Source organism: Rhinolophus hipposideros (genome assembly GCF_964194185.1).
Source record: "Rhinolophus hipposideros genome assembly, chromosome: 16".
NCBI classification, from domain to species: domain Eukaryota; kingdom Metazoa; phylum Chordata; class Mammalia; order Chiroptera; family Rhinolophidae; genus Rhinolophus; species Rhinolophus hipposideros.
The window spans coordinates 33,287,128-33,312,846 of record NC_138062.1 but is presented as its reverse complement, the minus strand read 5'-3'; the positions used below and the strand labels follow the sequence as shown (position 1 = coordinate 33,312,846).

At 37.5% G+C, this 25,719-nt stretch overlaps 2 protein-coding genes across 5 annotated transcripts in view; one reads left to right on the top strand and one right to left on the bottom strand.

The window, feature by feature from the left end:
* GALNT7 (polypeptide N-acetylgalactosaminyltransferase 7) overlaps positions 1–14,950 on the top strand; it is a 122,162-nt gene extending 107,212 nt beyond the window's left edge. For all 3 annotated transcript variants that reach the window (XM_081075664.1, XM_081075665.1, XM_081075666.1), the window contains 5 exons: positions 92–214; positions 3,248–3,466; positions 7,446–7,544; positions 8,293–8,421; positions 12,535–14,950. In XM_081075664.1, coding sequence (XP_080931790.1) covers positions 92–214; positions 3,248–3,466; positions 7,446–7,544; positions 8,293–8,421; positions 12,535–12,672 — 708 coding nt within the window. In that variant the 3' untranslated portion in view covers positions 12,673–14,950. The remainder of the gene's footprint in view (positions 1–91; positions 215–3,247; positions 3,467–7,445; positions 7,545–8,292; positions 8,422–12,534) is intronic.
* Positions 14,951–21,002: 6,052 nt separating this feature from the next.
* HMGB2 (high mobility group box 2) lies at positions 21,003–25,719 on the bottom strand. 2 transcript variants are annotated; one of them, XM_081076982.1, is made up of 5 exons: positions 25,552–25,719; positions 24,813–24,981; positions 24,382–24,527; positions 24,115–24,289; positions 21,003–23,511 (listed from the first exon to the last, which is right to left on the bottom strand). In XM_081076982.1, exons 2-5 carry the CDS (start codon positions 24,960–24,962, stop codon positions 23,362–23,364), a joined length of 621 nt encoding a protein of 206 aa, XP_080933108.1. In that variant the 5' UTR covers positions 24,963–24,981; positions 25,552–25,719; the 3' UTR covers positions 21,003–23,361. The 2 variants fall into 2 exon arrangements, with proteins under 2 accessions (XP_080933108.1, XP_080933109.1); XM_081076983.1 differs by lacking the exon at positions 25,552–25,719 and having other exon boundaries at positions 24,813–25,077.

The window sequence follows — 25,719 nt, the reverse complement described above, 5'->3', positions numbered from 1 at the left end:
AAGATTTCAGATTTACAGTTACGAGACAAATTTTCAGCCTTAATTTATTTTGGCATTTGAAACAATTTCCATATGCATTTTTCCTTGATAGATATGGCAGTGTGGTGGCAAATTACTGTTTGTCCCTTGTTCTCGTGTCGGACACATCTACCGTCTTGAGGGCTGGCAAGGGAATCCTCCACCCATTTCTGTTGGGACTTCTCCAACTCTAAAGGTGAGTCTTTTGGTTGAAAGTGGAGAAGGCTAGGGAACTACCATTAATGTACCACATGCTGTGGTAGTCACGTAAATAGCTCACTGAATGGGATAAATCTTTTAAGCAGTCACACAGGTCCTCACTTTTACCTTAGGCTAGACTTATTCATGAAATACCTTATTGTTCTTCAAGATTATTCATTGTATCCCATTCGGATTAAGAGTTCTATATTGTGTGTTCTCCATGAAGACATCCAAAAATATTCAATAAGGACTGACACACTGTAGGAAAGCAATGAAAAGGAAAATACCAGCTTCTGTTATTCACAAATGAGTAAAATATTATTTTTGTTTGGTTTTTGAAAATTCCTCATATTAGGAGATTTTGTAGGAAACGAAACCAAATTTTGAACAGTGCTTACAAAGATTATTAATCTTTTGTCCCTCAAACCAGGGAAACTTCACGCTGAGGTCAAATGTCCTTGACAACAACTTTGAAGTTTCTTTGATTGGCGGCTGTCATAAATTCTAAGAGCATCTAACTCTGATGCCCTTCCTTTTTGGAGCCTTTAACCAAGTCAACAGCTGAGGGAAGTTTATTCTTGGCTGCAGATTCAACTTGGGACAGTTCCCAAAAGGGCAATAGATAACAGAAGCAGAGACAGCTAAGCTTTAAGAACCAACACAGAGCTTTCTAACTGGCCAAATTATCTTAGAAATGACGAAATGGAGCCCCCACTGCCACGGGGGGTAAGATTAAAATGTCCAGATAAAACAAAGAGCATTAAATTAACACCAGGCCTGACTGCCCCTGCAGGAAAAGAACCTGCTTTTGGAGTCAGACCTACTCAAAGACCTACGCAAAGAAAGTCAAATTGATTCAAAGTTTGAGCTGCAAGGAAAAGGAAAAGACATGAGTGGGAAATACCCACTCTAAAACTGAAATGTAGATCTCATAAAAACTACCCGATAAATGTCATGTTCAGCATACATACTCTTACAATGTGCCAAGCACTTTTTTCTCTCCAATTTTAGCACCATCCACTTCAGCCACCAGTGGGCCAGTGGCCCATGTCAGTTTATCCAGCTTCAGACCTTTATAGTCAGTTGTTTACTGGAATCATCCTAGATATTTCAAACTCCACGTAGTCAAAGCTAGACTTTATAACTTTTCCTCAAAAGGGATACCTTTTTCTGTATTCGCTATTTGTCCATGAATGAAACTTAGGGAGCCTGCTAGGGTTGTCTTCCTCACGTCTCACCTTACCACCACCTCAGACATAACACTTAAATCCATTCTTTTCTATGCTTAGTGCAGGTCTTCAGATCTCTCCCGTGGATGTTAAAGAGCCTCCCACTTGGCTCTCTCTGTGATCAGATTCAACACCCTTCAATCCATCCTCCACTCACCACCAGTGTCATTCACCTGAAAATTAAATCCCATGTCTGTTACCTGCTTCAGACTTTTTGATGACTCTAATTTAAAGATAAAACTCGAAGTCCTTTAAAAAGATCAATAATAACAATAAGTAACACTTTTTGAGTACTTACTAGGTATTACACACAAATCTGAATGCTTTACATAGATTAACTTTTTTAATTTTCACAACCCTATAAGGTAAAGACTATAAATTATGCTCACCTTAAAATGAGGAAACCGAGGCAAGTTTTCTCTCAGTGAATCCTGCATTCCAGTTACGGTAAACTCCTTGGAGGACTCCAAAGGCATCTTGATTTGTCCTACTTCATTTACATATCTCTGCTCTCAATACCATTCCCTAATTAAGCACCCTTTCAAGATTGCGCTATCCAGTGCTCTCCTGTGTGGTACCCCTGGCTGTCTCCATCCCAAACAATTTTTTGTTGTTATAACCTTATGATGTGTACTTAATTCTTCATATTCATTAGTATCTAGAAGACATGCACTATGTCTAATTTTGGATAGATTGGCAAGGATTCAAAATACTTAGCAATAATATCGCTTGCTCTTTTAGGATCTGCTGCTTAAAACTTGGTTTTTTTAAGCCGCAGTACTGGCTTTTGCAACAACATGCCTACGGGAGCATGTTCACCCTTTGATATGTTACCTTGTAGCCTGGAGAAAAATTCAACCTGAGTGCCAAGTGTTCCTACTCCTGATGTAAAACAGGGGTCAGTGACTGTGTCTGAAAGGCCAGATCCAGCCCTGTTTAGTAGAGTTGTGTTGGAGCACAGCCCACACCCGTTTGTTTGCGGGTTGTCTGTGACTACTTTCTCCCTACAACAGCAGAGCTGAGTAGTTAGTTGCAACAGAAGCTAGATAGCTCACTAAACCCAAAATACTTACTGTCTGGCTTTTCATAAAGTTTGCTGACACATGATATAGAAGAGCAAGGGACTAGATTATGTACTAAATCTGTCACATATATTCATGCCTGCATGCATCATTCAGTAAAACCTGAGAAGTTAGATCTTTGTCATTTATCACAATGTCAACTTATTTTATTTTTCCTTAGTTGCTTTTCCTAGAAGTGTACCAACTGGGGGGAAAAAAAACCAGTTAATTCTGGGTGATAGACAAATGGTCCTGTTATTGTTGTAACAAGACCAGCAAAGCCACCTACAAAAAAATGTGTTTTATTAAACAGAGCGATTGCTTTTCATAATGGTTTCTGAAATGAGATTTTCCCCTACACACACTAGTAGTAAATGGTACTAAAAGAGATTGTTCTGGGAGGAGTACCAGCATCTAGGGAGCCTCTCATAAACCCCTCTAGGTTTCCATTTCTTCCTTTAGAAGCAGGATTGAATATATTATCTTAGAGTATATATGCTCTCGCAGCTCAGAGTCTATGTCCATCCCTTTTTAATTGAACATGTGTGAACATGTTATCCTTGGCAATTGACATATTAGAGTCATTAGCTCAGTTGCATTTGTTGTTTAATTAAATGTTAGGTCCTACTGAAATAAATTTGTTATATGTTGTTCCTATTTCATATGTGTAAGATAAGCTGTTTATGACATTACAAATACTTTTATTTGTCATAATCACATTAATTTTCCTCTTCACAGAATTACGTTAGAGTTGTGGAGGTTTGGTGGGATGAATATAAAGACTACTTCTATGCTAGTCGTCCCGAATCAAGGGCATTACCATATGGAGATATCTCTGAGCTGAAGAAATTTCGAGAAGATCACAACTGCAAAAGTTTCAAATGGTTCATGGAAGAAATAGCTTATGATATCACCTCACACTACCCTTTGCCGCCCAAAAATGTTGACTGGGGAGAAGTAAGTATCAGCCGATATTCCAATCTCAAAGTGTGTGTGTGTGTTTGGAAACTGAGGTTGGAAGAAAGCAGAGAGAGATGGAAATGTGTGAGTGAAAGAGAAGAATTCTTGGGGAAAAGTTTAGGTAAAAACTGCCTGGAAAGCTCTCCCCCTTTCCCCCAGTTACAACTACCCTCCCTCTACGCAGCCCCAACCTTGTGTTTCCTCCCCTCAGCCTTTGCATATATGGCTCTCTAGTCTGGAACACTGTCTACGCCTGTTGGTTCTGCCACTTCCCAGTTCCTCACCCCAACTCTCTTTCTTGGCTAATTCCAGTTTATCCTACTGCTCTCAAAACAGAGATCACCAATACTGAAAAGGCTTTCGTATTCTTTCACACTCCATCAAAAAGACTCAGTCCTGTGATCTGTCCATGGGTTTGCATAACACTTAAAATGGCCTCTTTCTCTCAGCAAGTCTGTAAGTGCTTGTTCGCCATTGTGTCCCAGGAACTAACATAGAGACCCATACACAATACCCACTCAAATAATGCTTGTAAAGGGAACAAATTAATTAATTGTAACTGAAAATAATTAAAACTAAAGGCATTGATCTATGCTGTCATTTCTTTGTTCCTTCGAACTGGCCTTTGAAACCTGTTTCTGTCTGATTGCACCCACCCATGTGGGTGCAGCCTCGTAGCTGTATTAAACATGCCACGAACTTTCAAGTCTACCTGCCTTTGCTTAATTATGGATCCTCGCTTCTTTATAAGTACTGGTTGAGGGCCTACTATGTGTCCGTCACTCTTCTAGACAGAAAACAAGACAAGCAAGGTCCTTTTCCTCGGGAAACTTGCATGCTAATGGATGAGAGACAAAAATAGGCAAAACAAAGAAGATAATGACAGATGGTGGGAAGAGCTAGAACGAAAGAAGCAAGTAATGTTCAAGTGGATTTAGGGACAGGGTAGGGAAGGCTTCTCTGAGGAGGTGACATTTAATCTGAGATCTGAATGATAAGGAGCCAGCAAATCAGAGCCAAGAAAACAGTGAGTTGGAAGGCTCTGAGGCAGGAAATGCTTTGTGTGTTTGGTATGCAGAAGAGAGATTAAATGAAGGGAGCTGTGGGCAGGTGAAGCGGGAGGCCTTTATCCTAGGGGTTGCAGAAAGCTGTACAAGGGTTTTAAACAGAAAGGTAACACGATTTGATTTATGGTTTTGGTTTTAATCACCCTGCTGTGAGGATTTAGAGTAGAAACAAGAATGACAATTAGGAAACCAGAAGGGTAGTTGCAGTGAGCAGTGATGATGATTTTGGACTAGGGTTGTGAGAACAGAAATGGAGAGAAGAAGCACAGAAAGTTAAGATCTGGAGGTAGGTCACTGATGGATTGGTATGTGAAGGATATGGGCCAGGATGACATCTAGTTTTGTCTTTTTTTTGAGTAGCAGATTAGGTGGTACATGAGATTGGGAAATTGGTAGCGGGGCTGAGTGTGAGGGGTCAGGGGATAGCAGTTTCCTGTTGGCATTCTAGATGTGTGAAGGGCCCATTAGGTATCTAGGTGGAGCTGTCAGGTAGATCTTAAGCTGTGTGATCCTGAAGCCCAGAACAGAGGCCAAATGGACATGTAAGGACGTGTGTTTGGAGCGACCAGCAGGCGTACTGTTTTATGGGACTGAATGAGGAAAAGACAGATGGGAAAAAATAGGATGGAATCCATTCCTAAGGAGCTCCCACATGTAGAGTTTGGGCATAGAAGCCAACAAAGGACACTGTGCTACCCTCTCTGCACGTCTTGTTTTAGTACCTTTTTTCTCTCGTACACTTATTTCACCTCTGGATTCTATTACAGCAAATTGTGTTTAACTCCCAACGAGGCCATGAGCCCCAGGCAGTCCAGCAACACTTTGGTTATCTTTTAATCTCTAAGAACACCTGATTAGTGTAACGTCTTCTGTGTAAAAGGACTGTATTCTCTTGGTGATCTTGTCCAGTCTCATGGCTTTAAAACCATCTTTGTGCTGATGACTCTTCAATTTCTGTCTTCCACCTAAACCTCTCTCCCAGAGCCCAGACGAGCACATCCACCTGTCTACTTGACACCTCCGCTTGAATGTCTAATAGACGTTTCAAACTCAATGTACATACGTAACATCTCCGCTCCCCAGCCCCTCTTTGCTGATTACTCAAGCCAAAGCTTTGGAGTCTTCTTTGAATCCTCTCCTTTTGTCACACTTCACATCCGTTCCAGAATCCGATTCTTAACTCTGGTCTAAGCCACCACATCTCTCACTGAGACTTACTTTGCCTTCCTATAGCCTATTCAAAATACAGCAGTCAAAGTGATCTTTTTAAAATCTGAGTCGGGTTATGTCATTCCTCTGTTAGAAACCTGCAGTGACATCCCCTTTTCCTCGGAAGGAAGGCAAAGTCCTTTCTAGTGGCCTCTAGGGTTTACATACTCGGCCCATTCCTCTCTGGCCTCACTTGCTACTACTCTCCCCACTCCAGCGCTGCTGTCCTGCTTGCTCACTGTAGGCACGCTCCTATCCATTGCTCTTCTCTCTGCCTGGAATGCCTTCCCTCTGCATATGTGGCTGACTCACATAAGCGTATACCTCACATGTCACCTTGTCAGTGAGACTCACCCTGCTGTTCCCCAAACATGCCTCACCATGTACCCCCATCCCCTTAACTTCTTTCCTCCTTCTCTCCCTCTCTCCCTTTCTTTTTTTCTTCCTTCCTTCCTTCCTTCCTTCCTTCCTTCCTTCCTTCCTTCCTTCCTTCCTTTCTTTTTTCCTTCCTTCCTTCCTTCCTTTTTCATGGAACCTATCACTTTCTAATGTGTTTGTTACAGTTTGGGCTTATATTCTGTCTATCCCTCCCTAGAATGTAAGCTCACTGGGGCAAAGATCTTTATCTGTTTTGTTCACTGGTGTATCAGAGCCTACAACATGCTTGACACAGCACTAACTTGGTATTTGATGAATAAGTAAATGCATGAGTGAATGAATGGGTGGAATTTCCGGTCCTCCTTTTACAATCCCACCCTGAATACATCCTCAGTTTCACCTGTCTCTGTTCTGGCCCCTCCACCTTACATTTCACTTCTCAGCACTCCCCGCACATTCCAGGGTAAACCAGCACCAGTTTCTTCAGAGTTCCTCCAGGCAGCCTGCTCGGCTCCTTCCTCCACCCGCTCACCCCTCAGCCTTCCTACAGATAGCAGGGTTCTGAGGACCAGGACTTGCTCCTCTGTGTCTTCTAAAGCTCTTACTATCATATGTGCTCAGTCAGTATTTGCTGACTGACTGAATAAACAAAATATTTTATCCAAATACTATGGTAATTTATAATTGGGACATAAGTGTATAATATTTCCAGAAAGGAAAAAGGTTGGTTTTTGTACAAAATGTCCTTTCCATAGATGGAAGCCTGTGTTTGTGTCTCACTGACATTGTCCATAGTCAGAAAAGCACAGAAAAGCAATTGGCACAGTTGCTATAACCTTGGCCCCATAGATCCCTGGAGACAGCTACCAAAAGTGCCACACATAGCCATTTGGGAGAGTTACTTTACAGATTCAGTTCTGGCATAGACACCTCAGGCCAATGACTGTACCATATGGTTAGGTAACTTTACCCAAATTGCTTCTCATTCACATGAATTACAAATCTGAAATTGTGCTTGGTAGTATCTTTTTTTTCTTCTGTGGTATTTTATCAACATATATAGGCCAATGCCCTTTGTTAGAATGAGCCCATTCCAATGTTGACTTCAAGATCATAAGTTATTTCAAAGATGACTGCTGTCCTCTCGACTCAAGACTGACAATGACAACACATTAATAACCTGACATTATACATACCCAGATTTCCACTGTGAACTGCCATAATTAACGTGAAACTCTTTTACTCTGATGCTAGTACTTATTAAAAACTAAACAGTTGCCTGCCTTTTGGATCTTTGTTCTTTTTTTTTTTTTTTTTTTTAGATCAGGGGCTTTGATACTGCTTACTGCATTGATAGCATGGGAAAAACAAATGGAGGTTTTGTTGAATTAGGACCCTGCCACAGGATGGGAGGGAATCAGGTAAATAACCATCCTTTCTTATATAAATTGATTCTTCAGTGAAAGCTGTCAGGTTTATTGATAACAGAGTTTCTTTTGGTTTTTAATTTGGTAATTTTGTTTCTTGGGTAAAGTGAAACAACTGACAATGCTAAAACTTTTAGTTAAACGAGGGGAATTGTAGTATTGGTTTTCAGATAAGCAATCAAAATCTAGAATTTATGTCTAATATGAGATTAGAATATATTCTTGTGTGAGTATGTAACAATCTAAGCCTATTTTATTTGCAAACATTATTATTCAAACATTATTATTCAATAAATTCATTATTATTTATTTGCAAACATTATTATTAAACATTTTTTATTTGCAAACATTATTTCCCCCAGTAAGCTGGGATGTTACTGCCAGTAATGTATATTTCACTAATATATTTTCTTATGTGAGTATTTTTCTTGCCTCTACTTTAGACTGTAAACCATTATCAGGTCTATTTTCACTTATTTTCATTTTCTCATATTGTTGGTACATGGTAAATATGTGTTAATGAATCTGTGTCTAAGAGGCTAAAGAACATAATCCTTTAAGTGGTAATTGGGGTGTTCACTAACATCAAAATGAATATAATTCCTGTCTTTGGACCTATAGTTCTGAACATACAAAAAAATTATAGAAAAATAAGATAGTCATTGAGTTTAATTATAGGAATTGTTTGTTTAATATATATCAGCAGAGAAGGTGCTTCTCTCATTTTTTCTTTTTTTAATAGCTTTTCCGAATCAATGAAGCTAATCAACTCATGCAGTATGACCAGTGTTTGACAAAGGGGCCTGATGGATCAAAAATTATGATTACACACTGTAATCTAAATGAATTTAAGGAATGGCAGTACTTCAAGGTATTCTGCATTTCAACTTCTGAAATAACCATTATATGCTATTTCATTTTAAGGACACCTACCATGTGGAATTTAGATGTATAAATCTAACAACCTGCATTCATATTGACTTGCATTTCCCTCTCATTTAGTCATTTATTTTCCTTAGCACTGAGTGACTCACTGTTCTATAATGAAGCCTCACTTTATTTTCTACTGCAATATTGCCATGTATAAGGTCACAAGATGTCCATGAAGACCCACTAATTTCAGTAACTCTGGAAAATCGGTGTTCTGTGTGGATAAATATATATGACACAAAAAATATTGTGTTTATATTTCATGTTGTCCAGCAGGTGGAGATAGAGACAGACAAATAACATTTGGAAATCTAGGACTTCACAACTTCCTTATTGTTGTTTGCTAAATACAACAGGATAAATGTTGCCTGTTTCTTTCTTTAAAGGTCACATTTAGTCATTCAGTTGACACCCTGGGAGGGAGCAGTTTTTCCCTTCAGCTGTGAATATCAAAGTGCTGTGCCAGTTTGAGGATTCCAATATATTAATGGATTGATGGATAATTTTCAATGTCTAGACTTGGCTAAAATAAATCAATTTATTATAAAACATAAAGTTGGGAAATCTGCTCCAAACTGAAAGAACCTGGCAACCCTCATTTTATTTACGCATTTAATATTTGTTATCATACCCTGTCTGCCATGCAAGTATTTGTTTGCTGTATAGGTATGTTATTATGACCCAGCTTAATATTCTCAGTTATCACCATTCATAGATAGTCACTATGAAGTAGTGAGTATGTGTCAATTGCTGATTTCTTTTCTTATAACACGTTAGGAAGGAGAAGATTAGTATAAGCCCTGAAGAACAGCATTTATTTTCATGACGAAATGAATAATAGCAATAAATGATAGGGGTCAGTGAGAATAATATTAGTAAAACAGTAAAAGAAGGCTTGCAGACCAGAAATTACATCAAAAGGTAATAAAAAAAAAAAAGAAATGTACAGATTTTAGATATTTTAAAGGGCACAGCACTGAACATACATTTGTGCATCAGACATTACTAAATATTTACTGGGCCCCATTGATGTGGTGACTCCAAAAACTAGCTAAAGCCCATCATACGACAATAGCAGAGAAGGAAAAAAACACAGAAATAAAAATAAGCAAAATGCCATAAAACAGCAGAAGAGAGATTAATATAGGAAGTATCATAATACCAGGTCTTGAGGTATAAAAAGGCTTTTCGTGGAGGATAAATAAGAAAACTGGGTAAGCAAAGCCTTGGCACAAAAGTGTAGAAAATTCTAGGAATTATGTTTAGTTGTCCTCCAGATGAAAGAACATTGAACTTCATTTTGTAAGTTTTGGAGAGCAGCTGACATTATTATTTCAGGAATGCCGTGATAAGAAGCAATGGATACTTTTAGGAAAATAATTCTGGAAACACTGTGAAGTATGGATTCATAAGCAAGAAGATCAACTGCATCAGGAGTTCTCAGACTTTCAGGTCTTTAGATTCCCTTTGCACTCTTAAAAATTACTGAGGGTAACCTCAGACAGATGTTGTTTATGGAAGTTATAGCTAACAAATATATTAGAAATTAGATCTGAGAAATTTTGCAAGTATTTATGTATTAATTTATGTAAAAGTAGTAATAACCCTATTACATGTTAATAGAAATAACACTTTTAGTCTACAGCCATACCACCCTAAACGTGCCCTATCTCATCTGATCTCGGAAGCTAAGCAGGGTCGGGCCTGGTTACTACTTGGATGGAAGAAATAACACTTTGAATGAAAAGTACAATTTTTTTTAAAAGCGAGAAGAATGCCATTATTTTATAGTTTTGCACATCCCTTTAATGTTTGGTTTAATAGAAGACAGCTGGATTCTCATGCTGCTTCTGTATTCAATATGTTGTTTTAGATGAAGTAAATGGAGGAAAATCCAGCCTCACATAAACATGCAGTTGGAAAAGAGAGGGGTAATTTAATAGCCTTTTCAGATAATTGTGGCTATTCTTCTTTGAGGCTATACCACAACTCGATAAGTGGTAATTTCTTAAAAGTTATTTGCAATGTAGAATCTGAAACCATGTAAGTGAACATTTTGTCCTGTGTTACATTAAAATCCATTGGTCTGTCTTATCCTTGGAATGGATCTTTTACCCATGTCAGCTTTTGTAACATCATGCATTGCTCGTTTGGAAGACATCAGTTCACTAAGTTATGATGATCTTCCAAATGTTGACACATTTCATTGTACAGTGTCAAAAAATATAACCACTGATTTCATCAGAAAAGTTTTTAAGTATTAGGAAGCTGTCAAGTTCATGGTGGTGTATACAAGTTTTCTAAAATTCTTAATTTTTGCTTGGAAACTCAAATTATCTATAGCAACAAATACTGGCAGATTTGTGGATTTTTTTCTTTTTTCTTAAAGTGATAGGCTCACTTCATTTACAATGTCTACAGAGTCCCAAATTTGAGTAATCATAGTTTGTCTATGGGTTGACCTTTCAAGTCAAAATGACATTCCATGAAAAATGTAGCTAGTCGAACTTAAGTCAAACAATTGCACGCACGCTTTTCCTCGTGGAGGTGCTTTATGCATATTTTCCATTTCATCCTACAGAATATTTTTAAAAATATATTCAGGGTCAAGATTTAATAAAACTAAAGAGTTTTACTGCTTCATCAAGGACATTCTTAAGTGAAACTGGCATTTTCTTTTTTAACTGTATGTGACTGTGAAGAATGGAAACTATCAGCACAACTACCAGCACTTGATTTATGGTGAGGTGCCAGCACTTTTACCCACCATTGCTTTTGCACCATCAGTATAAATGACAATACAATGAAAAAGGCAAATGGGATCTTTGTATTATTATGAAAATAGTTTTGACCTTATAGACACAATCTTAGATAGTTTGAGGACCGCCCTCTGGAAGCCCTGAGCTATATGAAGAAACCTACAACAGATGATGAGGGCTAAACTAAGGCATGTGCAGTAAGGCTGGAAATACCACACCTCAATGACTGGTACAACATGAAGGGAGGAAGGAAGGGAAAGAAGAAGGGAGGGAGGGAAGGAAGAAGTAGCATGAAATGCCTCTATCCTGAGGATTGGAAGGAAAGCTGGTATTGTCATTAACCAGAATAGGAACTAGAGAAATAGGTTTGGAGGGGAAGATAATGAATTTAGGTTTGGATTTGTATACGTTGAATTTAAGGCACCAGCAGTACGTAATGACTTGTAAGTCATATGTACTTATAGAAGAAATAAGAGGACTTAGAAGACTGACAGTCAAGAGAAATCAGAAGTCTGAGGTATGGTTGGTTTAAGCCTGTCCACTTTGCTTGAATTATCATCTTTTTTTCATTTTTATTTCTTTACTTTTCAATTACAATTAACATTCAATATTCATTTCAGGTATACAGCATAGTGGTTAGACATTTATATAACTTATGAAGTGATCCTCCCAATAAGGCTAGTACCCACCTGTCACCATACATAGTAATTACAATATTATTGACTATATTCCCTATGCTGTACTTTATATCCCTGTGACTATTATTATTATGTAACTGGCAATTTGTAATGGAACAGAATAGAGAGCCTGGGAATAAACCCATGCCTATGTGGTCAGTTAATCTGTGACAAAGGAGGCAAGAATAGACAATGGGGTAAAGACAGTCTCTTCAATAAATTGTGTTGGGAAAAGTGGACAAATACATGCAAAAAAAATGAAACTAAACCATTCCTTACACCATATGCAAGAATAAAATCTAGATGGATTAAAGACTTAAATGTAAGACCCCAAACCATAAAAGTCCAAGAAGAAAACATAGGTGGTGAACTCTCTGTCATTGCTCTTAGTGATATTTTTGGATATGTCTCCTCGGGCAAGGGAAACAAAAGGAAAAATAAACAAATGGGATTACATCAAACTAAAAAAGTTTTTGCACGGCAAAGGAAACCATCAACAAAATGAAAAGATGATATACTGATTTGAATTATCTTATGAAAGCCAAGCAACGACTTCTTCAAATGTCAGTAACATCAAAAAAGTACAAATTTAAAACTTCTCTTTCCTGTGTTTTCCAGAGCCTGCATAGATTTACTCACATTCCTTCAGGAAAGTGCTTAGACCGCTCCGAAGTCCTACATCAAGTGTTCCTCTCCCATTGTGACTCCAGTCAAATGACTCAAAAGTGGGAAATGAATAACATCCATAGTGTTTAGAAAGAAGAAAAGAAACCAATAACCTACCTACTGACACATAAATTTTCACAGGACTGAAAACCGCCTGAAACCTGCTGCAACTATTATTAACTCTGTACAGCTCCACACCCAGAATCTCCTGATCAGTTTGAAGGACATTGATAAACTGTGATTTTACAATAACATTATCATCTGCAGTTACTGTTTACAAAACTGCTTTTACCTTAAACTTTGTAGATGTTTACATCTTTTTTTGTTTTGTTTTAAGATGATGTTGGTAATTTGTGCACTTAACTCTGTTTTATTTAGAACAGAGTTAAAAGCGTCGTTGTCTTCTTTGGGATTACACTCAGGGGTCTGAAAGGCAGTTTGATTTTTTTTTTTTAACACACTTGAAAAAAGGTTGGAGTAACCAGACTTTCATATAGAACTTGGCGATCATCAACCTGTTGTGTCTTTATTTAATTTTGCATCTTTTTGAAGCACTGCCACAGGTTATTAGCCAACGTGGCCTTCCTTCACAGTCATGCTGCTTTTTTGAAAGGTGAATTTCAACACATTTAGTGCCTCTTTCATTTCTCAGTATATATTTCAAGAGCTTTCGATGAAATTTATAGGATGGTAATGATGGAATTCTCACCTGTAGGAGGAATCTTTTACTACTTAGAAATGAACTAATGTACCATTTGCTCTGAAATTGAATGTTGTATGGCTTGAAAAAGAAATGACAATATGAAACATCCTGAGGCTCTTCCATATGGATTGAAGATTGTACGTCATTAATTCCCATACTTGTTGGCATTCCCAATGCCCACTGTTGATACCAACTCCTTAGAGAGCAAAGGGGTCTACCAACTAGAGAAAAAGTATCCACTGACATTTGGAATTTACTTTTCCCCAATACCTGTCACTATAGAAAACTGTAAATAGTTCTCAGTTTGAAATCTTGAAATCGGCGTAACGAAAACAACAAAACACCACTGTAAACACATCAAAGGTTCATTCTAAGGTAAGAATTTCCAAGCCCTTGTTAGATTAAGCCTTACAAAACTCCTGTGCATTATAACCTAAGCTGTGCAACCATTCAAGCCACAAGTAAATGGATGTTTCATTTATATCTTCATCCAAATGTCATTCCTTGCACATTTTTTAAATAAAAAAGGCTATTTAAAAATACAGTTCATTAACAAATATGAACTCCTTTCTGTTAGATTAGGTATTAATTAGTTCCCTAGTATTTCTTAATTTTTTAGGAAGCATATTTCCATTAGTATTTTTCCAGTGAAAAGAAGACTTGTTTGGATTTAAACATTTATTAAGATGGTATAGGAAAACCAAATACTGCAAATGGTCAATTAGATTTTAATTTATAAATAAATAGTCTTTTATTACCCAAAAGATTAAAATACTATGTTGAGTGGGGAGAAGAAAACCAAGGTAAGGTAGGGAATGACAAGTAAAGTAAGCATTTTTGATCCTGTAATCATGGTATCATTACAATAAAGGAATTCACAAAATACTGCAAGACGGAAATATTTTTAATTAAAGCTTAAAAACAAACAAAAAAATTCCCTACATTTGTTTAAAAGAAAAGCCTACAAAACTTGTTTCTTCCAAACTTAGTTCTTAAATTTGGAGAGTTGGTTAAACATCCTAAACAGTTTTATTTATAATTTTGAATTGTCAGTTTGTATTTTGCTACTGATCTAGGATCAACCATAACTTTCATTCATCTCTAAGGATGTTTAAAAAGGCATACATTTATATGCTTATATAATTGCAAAATAAATCAACTATTAAAAAAGAACTAAGCAAATTGGTACTTTAATTACATGTGTGTTTGCAAATAAGCTCCATTTTCCTTGTTGAATAGATTTTAACCTTCTTAACTATGCATAGGCCTGAGAAAGGTGGCACATATAATATTGTGCATGTAAATTTTAAATGGGTATTTTGTGCAATTCGTTAAGATACTCTGAAATGATTCTCTGTATTGAAATCAGAAATCTTACCAAACAAAAAACATCAGAAGCTGCTGCCATAATGACTATTTTCTACTGTAGGCTGCTTTGGAAATAATTCCCATATCCTTGCTTTGTAAGTTGATAAATCTCACTATGCATTTCTACACATTTTATAAATTTGATTTGTGCAGATTTTGATACACTGTATGTTTCTGTAGAAATTGTATAAATACAAACTTTTATTAGGGATAAATTTGAGAAGTTTATGTATATCTTAATGGTGGGTTGCTTGTTTTTTAGGTGAGGAAAAAATAAAATACTGTATTTTAATCATGAGTTTTTTCAGTACTTGTAATCATTTATAAATCTAAACACTGCACATTTAAAATAATTACTTGATTGTGTTGTTTATAAGATATACTAGCATAATAGCTAAAATATCATAAACCATAATATGTTGAGTATGTGCTTAAGTGTTGGTTAGAATTCTACTTAGAATGTGCTTAGAATACTCAGAGCTTACCTATCTGTAGGAAGGCGAAACATAAAGGTTTATTTTTACCTCATTTCCTATAATGTTTCCCTGAAAATAAAACCTAGCCGGACCATCAGCTCTAACGCATCTTTTGAAGCAAAAATTAACATAAGACCTGGTCTTATTTTAATATAAGACTGAGTATTTAATATAATATAGTATAATACAATACAATATAATATAATATGATATAAGTAATAGACTGGGTCTTATATTAATTTTTGCTCCAAAAGATGCATTAGAGCTGTTGGTCCGGCTATGTCTGATTTTCGTGGAAACATGGTATGTATAGCAATTTTAAGGCACTTACCAATTAAAAAAAACTGACCCCAGCAACATACAGCTTTCTTTACAGTGTATTCTACAATATAATTGCCTATTGAAAGCAAAAATTTCTTTAAGTCAAAATTCTTTACAACCTGACAAGTGAGTAGAAAGAAGGAAAGCCTACCAAAATGAAGTTAGAAATAGGCCATAGGACCTTGTGGCCCAACCCATGGCATCTCAAGAGAAGATATGGCTACTAACATTCCAGTAAGTGGCTGTGTTGATTTGGGAAACTTACTCTCATCTGACTTGGCTATTGTCATGTCTTCCAATTCTCAGCTGCTGTGTCTAAGAAGTATAAAAAAGTGATATAGCGCCAGACTGGAGTAAATGGGGGCTTACTTAGAGATATAGTCTTTCATGAGGATCCTGGAATAAATTTCATTTCTAGACAGAATGTAATTGGGAAAAAAATCCACTTGTAATGCAGTGAAAAACATGACAAATACCTGGACCTAAGCCAGATACCTAATAGGCCAGTAGTTTGGGCATGTAAAAATTAATCCATGTGAAAGCACTTTTAAAAAGTATTGAGCACTATGAAAATGCATATTATCCTGGACAAAAGTCAGAATGATTTTGGGAGACCACTATCCCTGGAATTAGAGATTAAAGGGAGAACTGTCTAAATTCAGTAACTGCTTTACAATTCTCATTTTTAAAATTATGAAATGCCCATAATTGAGGTTGGTGGATATCAGTGGATTTTCTAAGTGAATCAGGCCTGCGGTCTTCATCTGAGCAGAGGTAGGATGGAGGGCTCTGTATGTTGTTACAGTCTGCTCATCTGAATAGTAGGGTAAGTATGGTGGAGTTGTCATTTGTTGTAATCCCTGTTACACTATAAATTATTTGTGAGACCTTGGATAAGTTATTGAACCTCCATGCCTCAGTTTTCCCTTTTGTAAAAGGGAGAAAATAATAGTGCCTGCTTCATAGGATTGTTATTAGGGTTGAACCAGTTAACATACATAAAGTGCGTTGAGTAGTTCTTGTATGTAGGGTAATATAAATGTTAGCTATTACTTGGTTTCCAAGTCTTAAAGTCCGTTGAGACAGCTACCCACAGACCTTCTAGAAAAGCTATGTGTGTGTATGTACCTGGTGCTTCATATATGATATCATTACCACCACTTTACAAGTGAAGAAATGAACTTCAGAAGGTAAGCCTCTTAAACTGGGGGTGAAATTCCCCCATGATGGAATAAATTGTTATCTACCTCACACCATTCATAAAGCACGTATAGAACATAGTTTTCAGTAGTGCAATTTAACCCTTGGATAAAACTAAGTACAGCTTAAATGTCTAAGAAAGTGTATTCTTCAAATTATCTTTAAATGAAATTTCTCTTGGGTTTTTGATATGAGCAGACGAGCTGTTTTAATTATTAAATGCCCAAAACAAAACTAAAACTTTCAGTAGAAAATAGAGATGAATAGACTTCCACATCTGACCTTGACATAGTAATTAGTATTGGACTTACCTTGCTGTCCTAAACAACTATAAAACTGGACAAAATCTCTGGGGCAGCTGTTTTCAGGAGTTGTATAACAGGCAAAGCAGACTGATACTTAAGAAAAGGGAAACACATAAGGTGAACTCCAGGTTCACCATGTTTGTCTGCCTGGGAGTACTTTCCCAGCCATGGTACAGAAAAGTGGATATCAAACTAGTGATACCGCTGAGAAGGCAGAGTGGGAACTTGGGGGCTGCTGAGACATCTGGTATTTACAGGGCAGGTTACTGGAGGGGACTGCACTTGAATACCAGGTACCTATACAGGAATATTTGTAGCACTGCTGTTTCCAATAGTGAAAAACCCAGGAACAACCTAAAGACTGATCAACAGCAGAATGGGTAAGTTGTTGTATAATCATACGATGGAATGTTACACAGCAATGAACACGAATGAACTAGTTATAAACAAGTCAGTAGGATACTGTTGAGGGACAAAGGCCATTCCCAAAAGACTTCATTCAACAAATACTTTCTGTAAAATCAAAAGCAACTAAAATGAAACATGCGGTAAGTCAAACACACTTATATGTAATAGAGAAGTTAAATAACATCCAAGATCACAGATTTAGTACTGGAAATCAAGGTCATAAACAGCTCTAGTATTCAGTACCTCAGAACCCTGGGGAAGGAATTTCTATTCATGTTTCCCACATACAACTGTAGTTGTCCTCTACACCTGACTGTCAAGAATCTCAGAACTAAATCTGATACTCTTATCATAGAAACTACATTAACCCATACATTAATATGTATACATTGAACATACTTATTGGGTATTTACTATTTCTGGCCACCAGGATAAGTGTCTTAAATGTATTGCCTTATTTAATCCTCAAAAAAAATTCTAATTTTACAGATAAGGAAACTGAAAGAATACATGACTTGTCTGATGTTACTAAACCAGTAAGAAACAGCCCAACTCTGATGATTCCCAGGTATAAGCTTTTTATCATCTCACTGTTAATTTCTTTCATAACCATGTTTTTCCTTTTGTATGTTTGTATTTTAATTTGTTCTTTGTATAAGCCACCTCATCTTTAGTGGAAAAAATGTGGAGAATCAAGAAATAACACATAAATGTGAATGTGTATGAGTTAATATTTTACTATCGCTGCCCTAGGACACTGTCCTAGTTGACCACCAGTTTTTCCCGAAGAAAGGAGACTGGTCCAATGAATATAAAGCTCATTTCCAGTTCTGAAACCTGATGCTACATGTTGCTTACGAGTTATTCTTTCCTTTTAACATGACATTCTAATTGTGCTCCTGAGCCAGTTCTATAGATGTAACTTCTAGGCTGAGGCTCACCAAGAGAGAAATCTGCACTGTAAACCCTGAAGAACAAAGGCCCAAAACACAATGAAATTCTATTACAATCTCAGAAACAATATCCATATTTACATTTACTACAGATGAAATGTAATAGAATTTACAATGAAATTCTATTACAATCTCAGAAACAATATCCATATTTACATTTACTACAGAATAAGAAGGTAGATGAGTTTCCAATCAGGGCAAGAGGGATTTCTTAGACAACTGTAAAAACTGCTTAGCTGAAAGGGATATATATACTTTTCTTAATAGCCCTATCTCAAACTTCATTAATAATTTTATATTCATCTATACTACTTAATTTATAGAAGTGGCAAATTGGTGACCCTTGGGGAGAATATTACCTATAGACAAATTTTCTGACTGGACATTTGAATTTATTGCCAATATTGGCAATTCACATTTCATATTGTTAAAATCTAGATTTCTAGTTCCACTTGAAAATTTGGGAGATTTAGGAATCCTAGACCCGTGTTTCCATGAAAACTAACATGACTGAGCTAAATAGTGGCTGTCCCCTTTATCCTGGGCATTTATGTTTACAAATATTTTTAAAACACCTACTGTTTCTGGTACTAGGTATAGCATAGTGCAGTAGTTCCCCCTTATCCATGGGGATATTCAAGGTCAAACGAGTTCGCGAATTTGTGGCAACGCCGCTGCTAATCTTTTTTGATATCAAAGGGATTATTCATTGTGAATTTGTACCAACTGGACAAACAGTTAACCAAGTTTACTATTTGGAAGTGCTGAAAAGGCTGCGTGAAAAAGTTAGACAACCTGAACTTTTCGCCAATTCATGGCTCTTACATCACGACAATGCACCCACAGCTTGCACGGCACTGTCTGTGAGGGAGTTTTTATCCAGTAAACAACTGTATTGGGACACCCTCCCTACTCACCTGATCTGACCGCCAATGACTTCTTTCTTTACCAGAAGATAAAGGAAATATTGCAAAGAAGACATTTTGATGACATTCAGGACATCAAGGGTAATAACGACAACAGGTCTGATGGCCATTCCAGAGTTCCAAAATTGCTTTGAAGGGTGGACTAGGTGCTGGCATCCGTGCATAGCTTCCCAAGGAGAGTCCTTCGAAGGTGACCGTAGTGATATTCAGCAATGAGGTATTTAGCATTTTTTCTAGGATTAGTTTGCAAACTTAATTGTCCAACCTTGTATTCCAAGACAACCCAGTGAATGTCTTAAACCGCAGATAGCACAGAACCATATATATGATATAGTTTTTTCCTATATTTACTTACCTACGATGGAGTTTAATTTATATATGAAGCACAGCAAGAGATTAATAATAATAAAAGATTTTATTATACCATGTTTCCCTGAAAATAAGACCTGGCTGGACAATCAACTCTAATGCATCTTTTGGAGCAAAATAAGACCGGTGCTTATATAAGACCCCATCTTATAATAAAGCAAGACCGGGTCTTATATTAATGTTTCCTCCAAAAGACGCATTAGAGCTGATTGTCTGACTAGGTCTTATTTTAGGGGAAACAGGGTACAATGTACTGTAATAAAAGTTATGCGAATGTGGTCTCTATCTGATAACCAAGATCTCTTTAGTAGGTGACAGTCAGTCAGCATATACAGAGAGGATATCCTGGACAAAGGGATGATTCATGTCCAGGTGAGATTGAGGGGGGGAGATACAAGAGATTTCATTGTTACTTAGAGTGGCACGCAATTTGAAACTTATGATTATTTCTGGAATTTTCTGTTTAGTATTTTTGACCACTGGTAACTGAAATTTTGGAAAGTGAAACTACAGATAAGAGGGAATACAGCATACAGAAATAAAAAATTAACTGCCCTCATAGAGCTTACATTCTTGTATGCTCCACTTCATCACATCCAGCCCTTTTCCCTGTCTGACCTCTAAAGCTTTGAATTTCCTAAAAATTCAAAAATTTCCTGTCTCTAAAAGTGTCAGTATCCAATAGGAATGTCATGAGATCTAGTCAAAAACTGGCTTATTTCTAGAGAGATGCGTTTTATTTTAAAAGGACTAAATCTTATGCAGTGTCAAAACAGCTCCTTTAGCTTTGTTTCCCAAGAAATGAAATCATTACTGCTTTGTGAAACATTTTCAGTGGCATATGTAGTAATAGAAAGTCACATTTAAAATAATGCTATATCTGTACTATTCTGAGACAAGATTGATTTACTGCTTACAGTAAATAGTGCTGTTACAACTGAAATACTTAAAAGGCATACTGTCATCTATTGAGCAAGTTTGCAAGTGACTGCTTTGGTATGTAAGGGCCTTTAGGATCTCCTAACCTAGCACCCTGCTTGTATAGATTAAAAAGACCAAAAGTAGTGGCTACTATCTAGAAATAAACTTGAAGCCCTACCTCAGTCCTTACACCAAAATTAATTCCAGAAATATCAAATATTTAATTGAATAATTTTTTTTAAAAGAAAGCACTTTTAAAAATAATTTTTGAGTGGAAAAAGCCTCCCAAAGCCACTAAAAAATAAATTTGCCTACATAAAAGTAAACCTTTGCATTACAAAACCATTACATTCAAAACACAAGGACAAAAATATTTACAATTCTTGTCACAAGTTATTTTCCTTAATTCCCACTAATAAAAAGGTCAATGAGACAGAAGACCCTGGGAAACACAAATGGCTGGTAAAACATTTATAAAACGAGGAATCATTTTTAATGTTATCAGAATAGCAAAGATTAAAAAGTTTGAGAACTGTTATGTTGCTGAGATGAGGAAATAGGCACTCTGAAACATTCATTGTTGTGGAGTATCTATTAGTATAATTTCTATTCAGAGAAATCTTGCCTGGCTTCACTAAGTTAAAGCACAAGAGCAGTTTCTAGTATATACCTAGTCCAGGTTTTAGGTATTATAATTAGCAAATTTTAAAATGTACAAACTTTTAAATGCTTTTTGTAGGATTTTTTGAAATCACATCCAAGGATATTCACAGCAACAATGTTCTTAAAGTAAAAAAATATATAACCTATCTTTAGAGAATTGGTTAAATTATGTTCAATATATGCAGATACTATTTGTGGCAGCTCTGGTATACTAAAAACCACCACTAAAATGATGACAATAAGGAGCAGTATGTATAGTAAGCTTCCATTTGTATTAATATATACACGTGTAATTATGCTTGTTTCTCTTGAAGGATAAATTATTGCATTATTGGGGTTGCCTCCTAGAACCAGGTAGCTGGAAAACAAGGGCGTCAACTGTCTACTACATAGCCTTTTTACATTTTGTACCTTTATGACCTTTTTTTTAAAAAAAAAAGGTTTTCATAAACGTATCACGCACTGGCTGGTCTGGGATAGAACCTAATTCTTACCCCTATTTCAATGCTCTCCAACATAACCACTTCTTGAACTCCCAAAAAGGGACAAGGAACCTGATAGGTCTGCCTCATTAGTCTATAGATTTAGAAATCCTTAAAGAAACAAGACTTTTACTCTATTCCAATTTTAAAAACTAACTTCTCTTCTCCACACTAGGTGTTGTTTTAAATACTTTGTCTCATTCATCATTAAACCACTATCAAGTAGGTATTAACCCTGTATTACAAATGGGGAGAAATAAGCTGAGGTAAAGTTCATGCAGCTAGGTATTTGGTAGATGGGGAACTGGGATCCAGACCTAGATGTCTCCAAAATACATTACCCCTAATTTTTTAGTTAAGTCACCTAACACCAAAAAAAAGTTTTTTTAATATAAAAGTTTTCATCTTATGACCAGCAAAAACCCCACATTTAAATCTGTAACCACTGGGGTAGTTAAGTCCATTTCCTCTGGTAATTATTGCTAATACCTCACTTTCAAGTAAAAACTTTGGCATTTCCTGTTTACGTGAAATTATCAATATTTATTCCAAATACCGCATAAGGTAGGCAAGCAAGGCTCCCATGGTTGGGTAACTTTTGGCTTCTATTTTATTAATAGGTAACCAACATTGTAGGGTTAACTATAAAACTATCAATAGGTTTCTTCTGTAATTTAGCCAACAGATGGTAAACTTTCTAATAGCCTCTGATAACTTCAAAATAGTTATCTAAATTCAAATATAAGCAACTGCTTCTTCAAATGATCATTTCTCAAGTTAAGTGCTTTCCCCTGTATAAATATAAATCTTAGTGAAATTTAGCCTATCATGGGAGATCACAATAACCACTGTGAACAAATAAATGCTTTCTTAGGTTACCCAGAATTCTAAATGGTAAGATTTAACTCAAAATCTACTGTGGTAGTCTACATTGAACTAGTACATTATCAACAGAAAATTTAAACCTTATTACTTAAGAATGTTTTTAAAAATTTGTATTTTTAGATAATGGCTTCATTCTACTAGTTCCTCTGCCTCAAAGAGAAAGTTTCCATTAAAGCAGTGTCAGTCTTAAAAAAAAAAAATCCCAAGGGCCAAGTTAGCCAATAAATGAACAGAAATGCCAATAAAACTTTTGTAAAACTTCATAAATTTTTGAAATTCATTCAATTCCAGATCTGATTTTTAAATAACATTTTGAACAATTTGGCAGAAATACAAAAAAATTGATCTGGTCCCAGACCTGCAGTGTTTTGTAAAGTCAAAATTAACTTAGCATATTAAGACAAAGACAATAGAAATAATATACATAATTTTATTACAAAATCTTTTTAAAAAACAAAATGCAACAGTCTAAAAAAACCAAAAATTTGCTATTGATACTAATTTCTATAAGTTTGCTGTGCTACCATACACAAGAAATTAAGAAACCATTAAATATTTAGAAACATTTAACATCAGAAGCCTTAAAATCTAACTGTATGTAGTAGCCCCTCAAAAAGCTACAACCTGTATTTTTAAAAAAGTATTTTCTCTACAAAGAATCTTATCAGCTATACAAAAATCTGTACAGTTTTTATACTGAAGCTAATATTGAGCTGCACTTGAATTCACATTCTTAGCAAAACAATTGCCTGAGCGCGCACACACACACACACTCCACACATCATTACAGGACAGCCATTTATTCTTCATCTTCCTCCTCTTCCTCATCATCATCATCTTCATCGTCCTCCTCCTCATCTGGTTCATTCTTCTTCTTTGAGCCTGTTGGCCTGCCAGGGCCCTTCTTTCCCGCTTCACTTTTGCCCTTGGCACGGTATGCAGCAATATCCTGAAATATTGTCAAGAAAATAAAATCAGCATCCGGTGTCATTTCTCAACTGTGAAAACCACTAAGTTGTAAACAATCTAAGATTATTGACCAATAACCCTGGTGACTGTCTAAAGTTATTCAGAGTCTAACTTAGTTTTGAGAGCCTTTGTTCCCTCTCCTCTAGGCTTTAGAAAGCTAATGATGTAAAATGATGGGGTGGTATATTAGATCAATGTCAGCACTTTCACTACCAACATTCATTTACCTCACATAGTTCCTCCTCTAACGTCACATTTTAGATATACCCACATCAAACAATACATTTGGCCCTCCCTGTTTTTCAAACTTAGAGACCTATATAACCACAAATAAGAGTCAATATGCAGGAACCTGCCAGTGTTACAAACACTGGTTTCAGTCAAAAGGAGGCCTCAATTAGCCTGTGTTGCTTAAATATACAATTTTCATTAGGCCTTTTCAAAATACAGCTGACAACCATCAATACAAGATTATCCATACTTCCCAACTTCCTACACTTTATATCATCTACGTCTAACATACTTATTTTAAAAATATCTACCTAATTTCAACCCCGGCTTTAAAAAGATAGAAACCGTGTACCTTTTCGTATTTCTCCTTTAGCTTAGCTGCTTTCTGTTCATATGGCTGCTTATCTTTGGCTGACTGTTCAGACCACATTTCACCCAATTTTTTTGCAGTATCCCCAATGGATAAGCCAGGGTGTTCACTTTTGATCTTTGGGCGATGTTCAGAGCAAAACAGGAAGAAGGCAGATCTGAAAGGAAACAACAGAGTTAATAAACTCAATGAAAAAAAAAAAAAAATCAAGGGGCAACTTGAGTGATTAAAAATAAAAAAAAGACTTACGGAGGCCTTTTAGGAGCATTGGGATCTTTTTTCTTTCCTTTCTTATCGCCTTTGGGAGGAACGTAATTTTTCATCTCCCTGTCATAGCGAGCTTTGTCACTTTTTGCCATATCTTCGAACTTTGACTTTTCCTTTGCAGACATGGTCTGTGGGCATTAAAGGACCAGCAAAAACACAGCAAAACTGTCAACTACGTACATATGGCCAAAAAAGACCTAACTCATCTTTAAGAGCCACGTTTTCCTTAGCTAACAGCATTTTTGCTTTAGTCGCCTTAAAACAGAAACCTGAAGTAGTAGTCCGACTAAAACTAGCTATTTGGGCGAGTCACCCGAGTACGCGAGTGGGAAGTTACAAGTCACCTGCCTGCTTCAGGCCTAGGCCCCGAAACACAACCCGCAAACCCTTAGCTCAGCCTTCATTCCTCTCACCTTCCATTTCTCCGAACATTTCTTGGAGAATTCGGCAAAATTGACGGAAGAATCTGGGTGTTTCTTCTTGTGCTCTTCCCGGCAGGTCTGCACGAAGAAGGCGTACGAGGACATCTTGCCCCTCGGCTTGTTGGGGTCTCCTTTACCCATGGTGACAGACGGCGTCTACCTGGCGGGGCGAACGCCGGTGGGTGGGCGCCCGCGGGGCTCGGCTTCCCGCCCAAATCCGCGCCCGCCCGTGCGCCCCCCTGCGCGACGGCGGCTGCTCGAGCCCGGCTCCGCGGCCGGCCCGCCCGCCCCGGGCCCCGGCGACGCAGCCTCCACGCACAGACCGCTCCCGGGCCCAGGCCGAGCAGTCCCGGCGGAGTCTCCTTGCGCGCGATCACCACGTCCCTCCCGGAGGTCAAGAGACGCCGCCGCCGCCTGCCCCCAACTCCGAGTGGAGGAAGGGAACGCCGCGGCGCCCTCGAAACCCCTCTCCTGACAGAAACGTCCCCTGGCTTCCAAGTGGCGAGCCCCACTCATTTGTCGCCTCGTGACCACATTCAAAAAACAACCGGAACCGGGCCTGGGCGAGCTTCCCGCGCCCCACAGCCCCTGCCTCTCACCGGCCCGCACCCCAGGTTCCGCTTGCCGGGGAGTACCCCGAGAACCACAGCGCCCACTTAAGCTAGAAGGCTAATGAAGGCAGGGGGAACAGCAGGCCCACGAACACGACGGGGGCGAAGGGGATTCTTGCCTGGTGGTTTTCCTCGGTGTTCCGAAGAACGGCAGCACTCCACAGGCGCTGCCTTCGCTGGGCTCCGGTGTAAACTGGTTTATCACTAACGCAATCCTCAGCCTCTTGTTTTGCAGAGTTCTCCGCGCCACGGCAACTTGACGAGCCGAGCCGCAGGCCACACCCCCC

Excerpts from the sequence above, each read along its gene's own strand:
- HMGB2 (XM_081076982.1), bottom strand. The coding sequence starts at position 24,962 with ATGGGTAAAGGAGACCCCAACAAGCCGAGGGGCAAGATGTCCTCGTAC. Across the intron at positions 24,528-24,812 it reads AATGTTCGGAGAAATGGAAG|ACCATGTCTGCAAAGGAAAA; the intron begins GTGAGAGGAATG and ends TAATGCCCACAG. Across the intron at positions 23,512-24,114 it reads TAAAGGAGAAATACGAAAAG|GATATTGCTGCATACCGTGC; the intron begins GTACACGGTTTC and ends ACAATATTTCAG.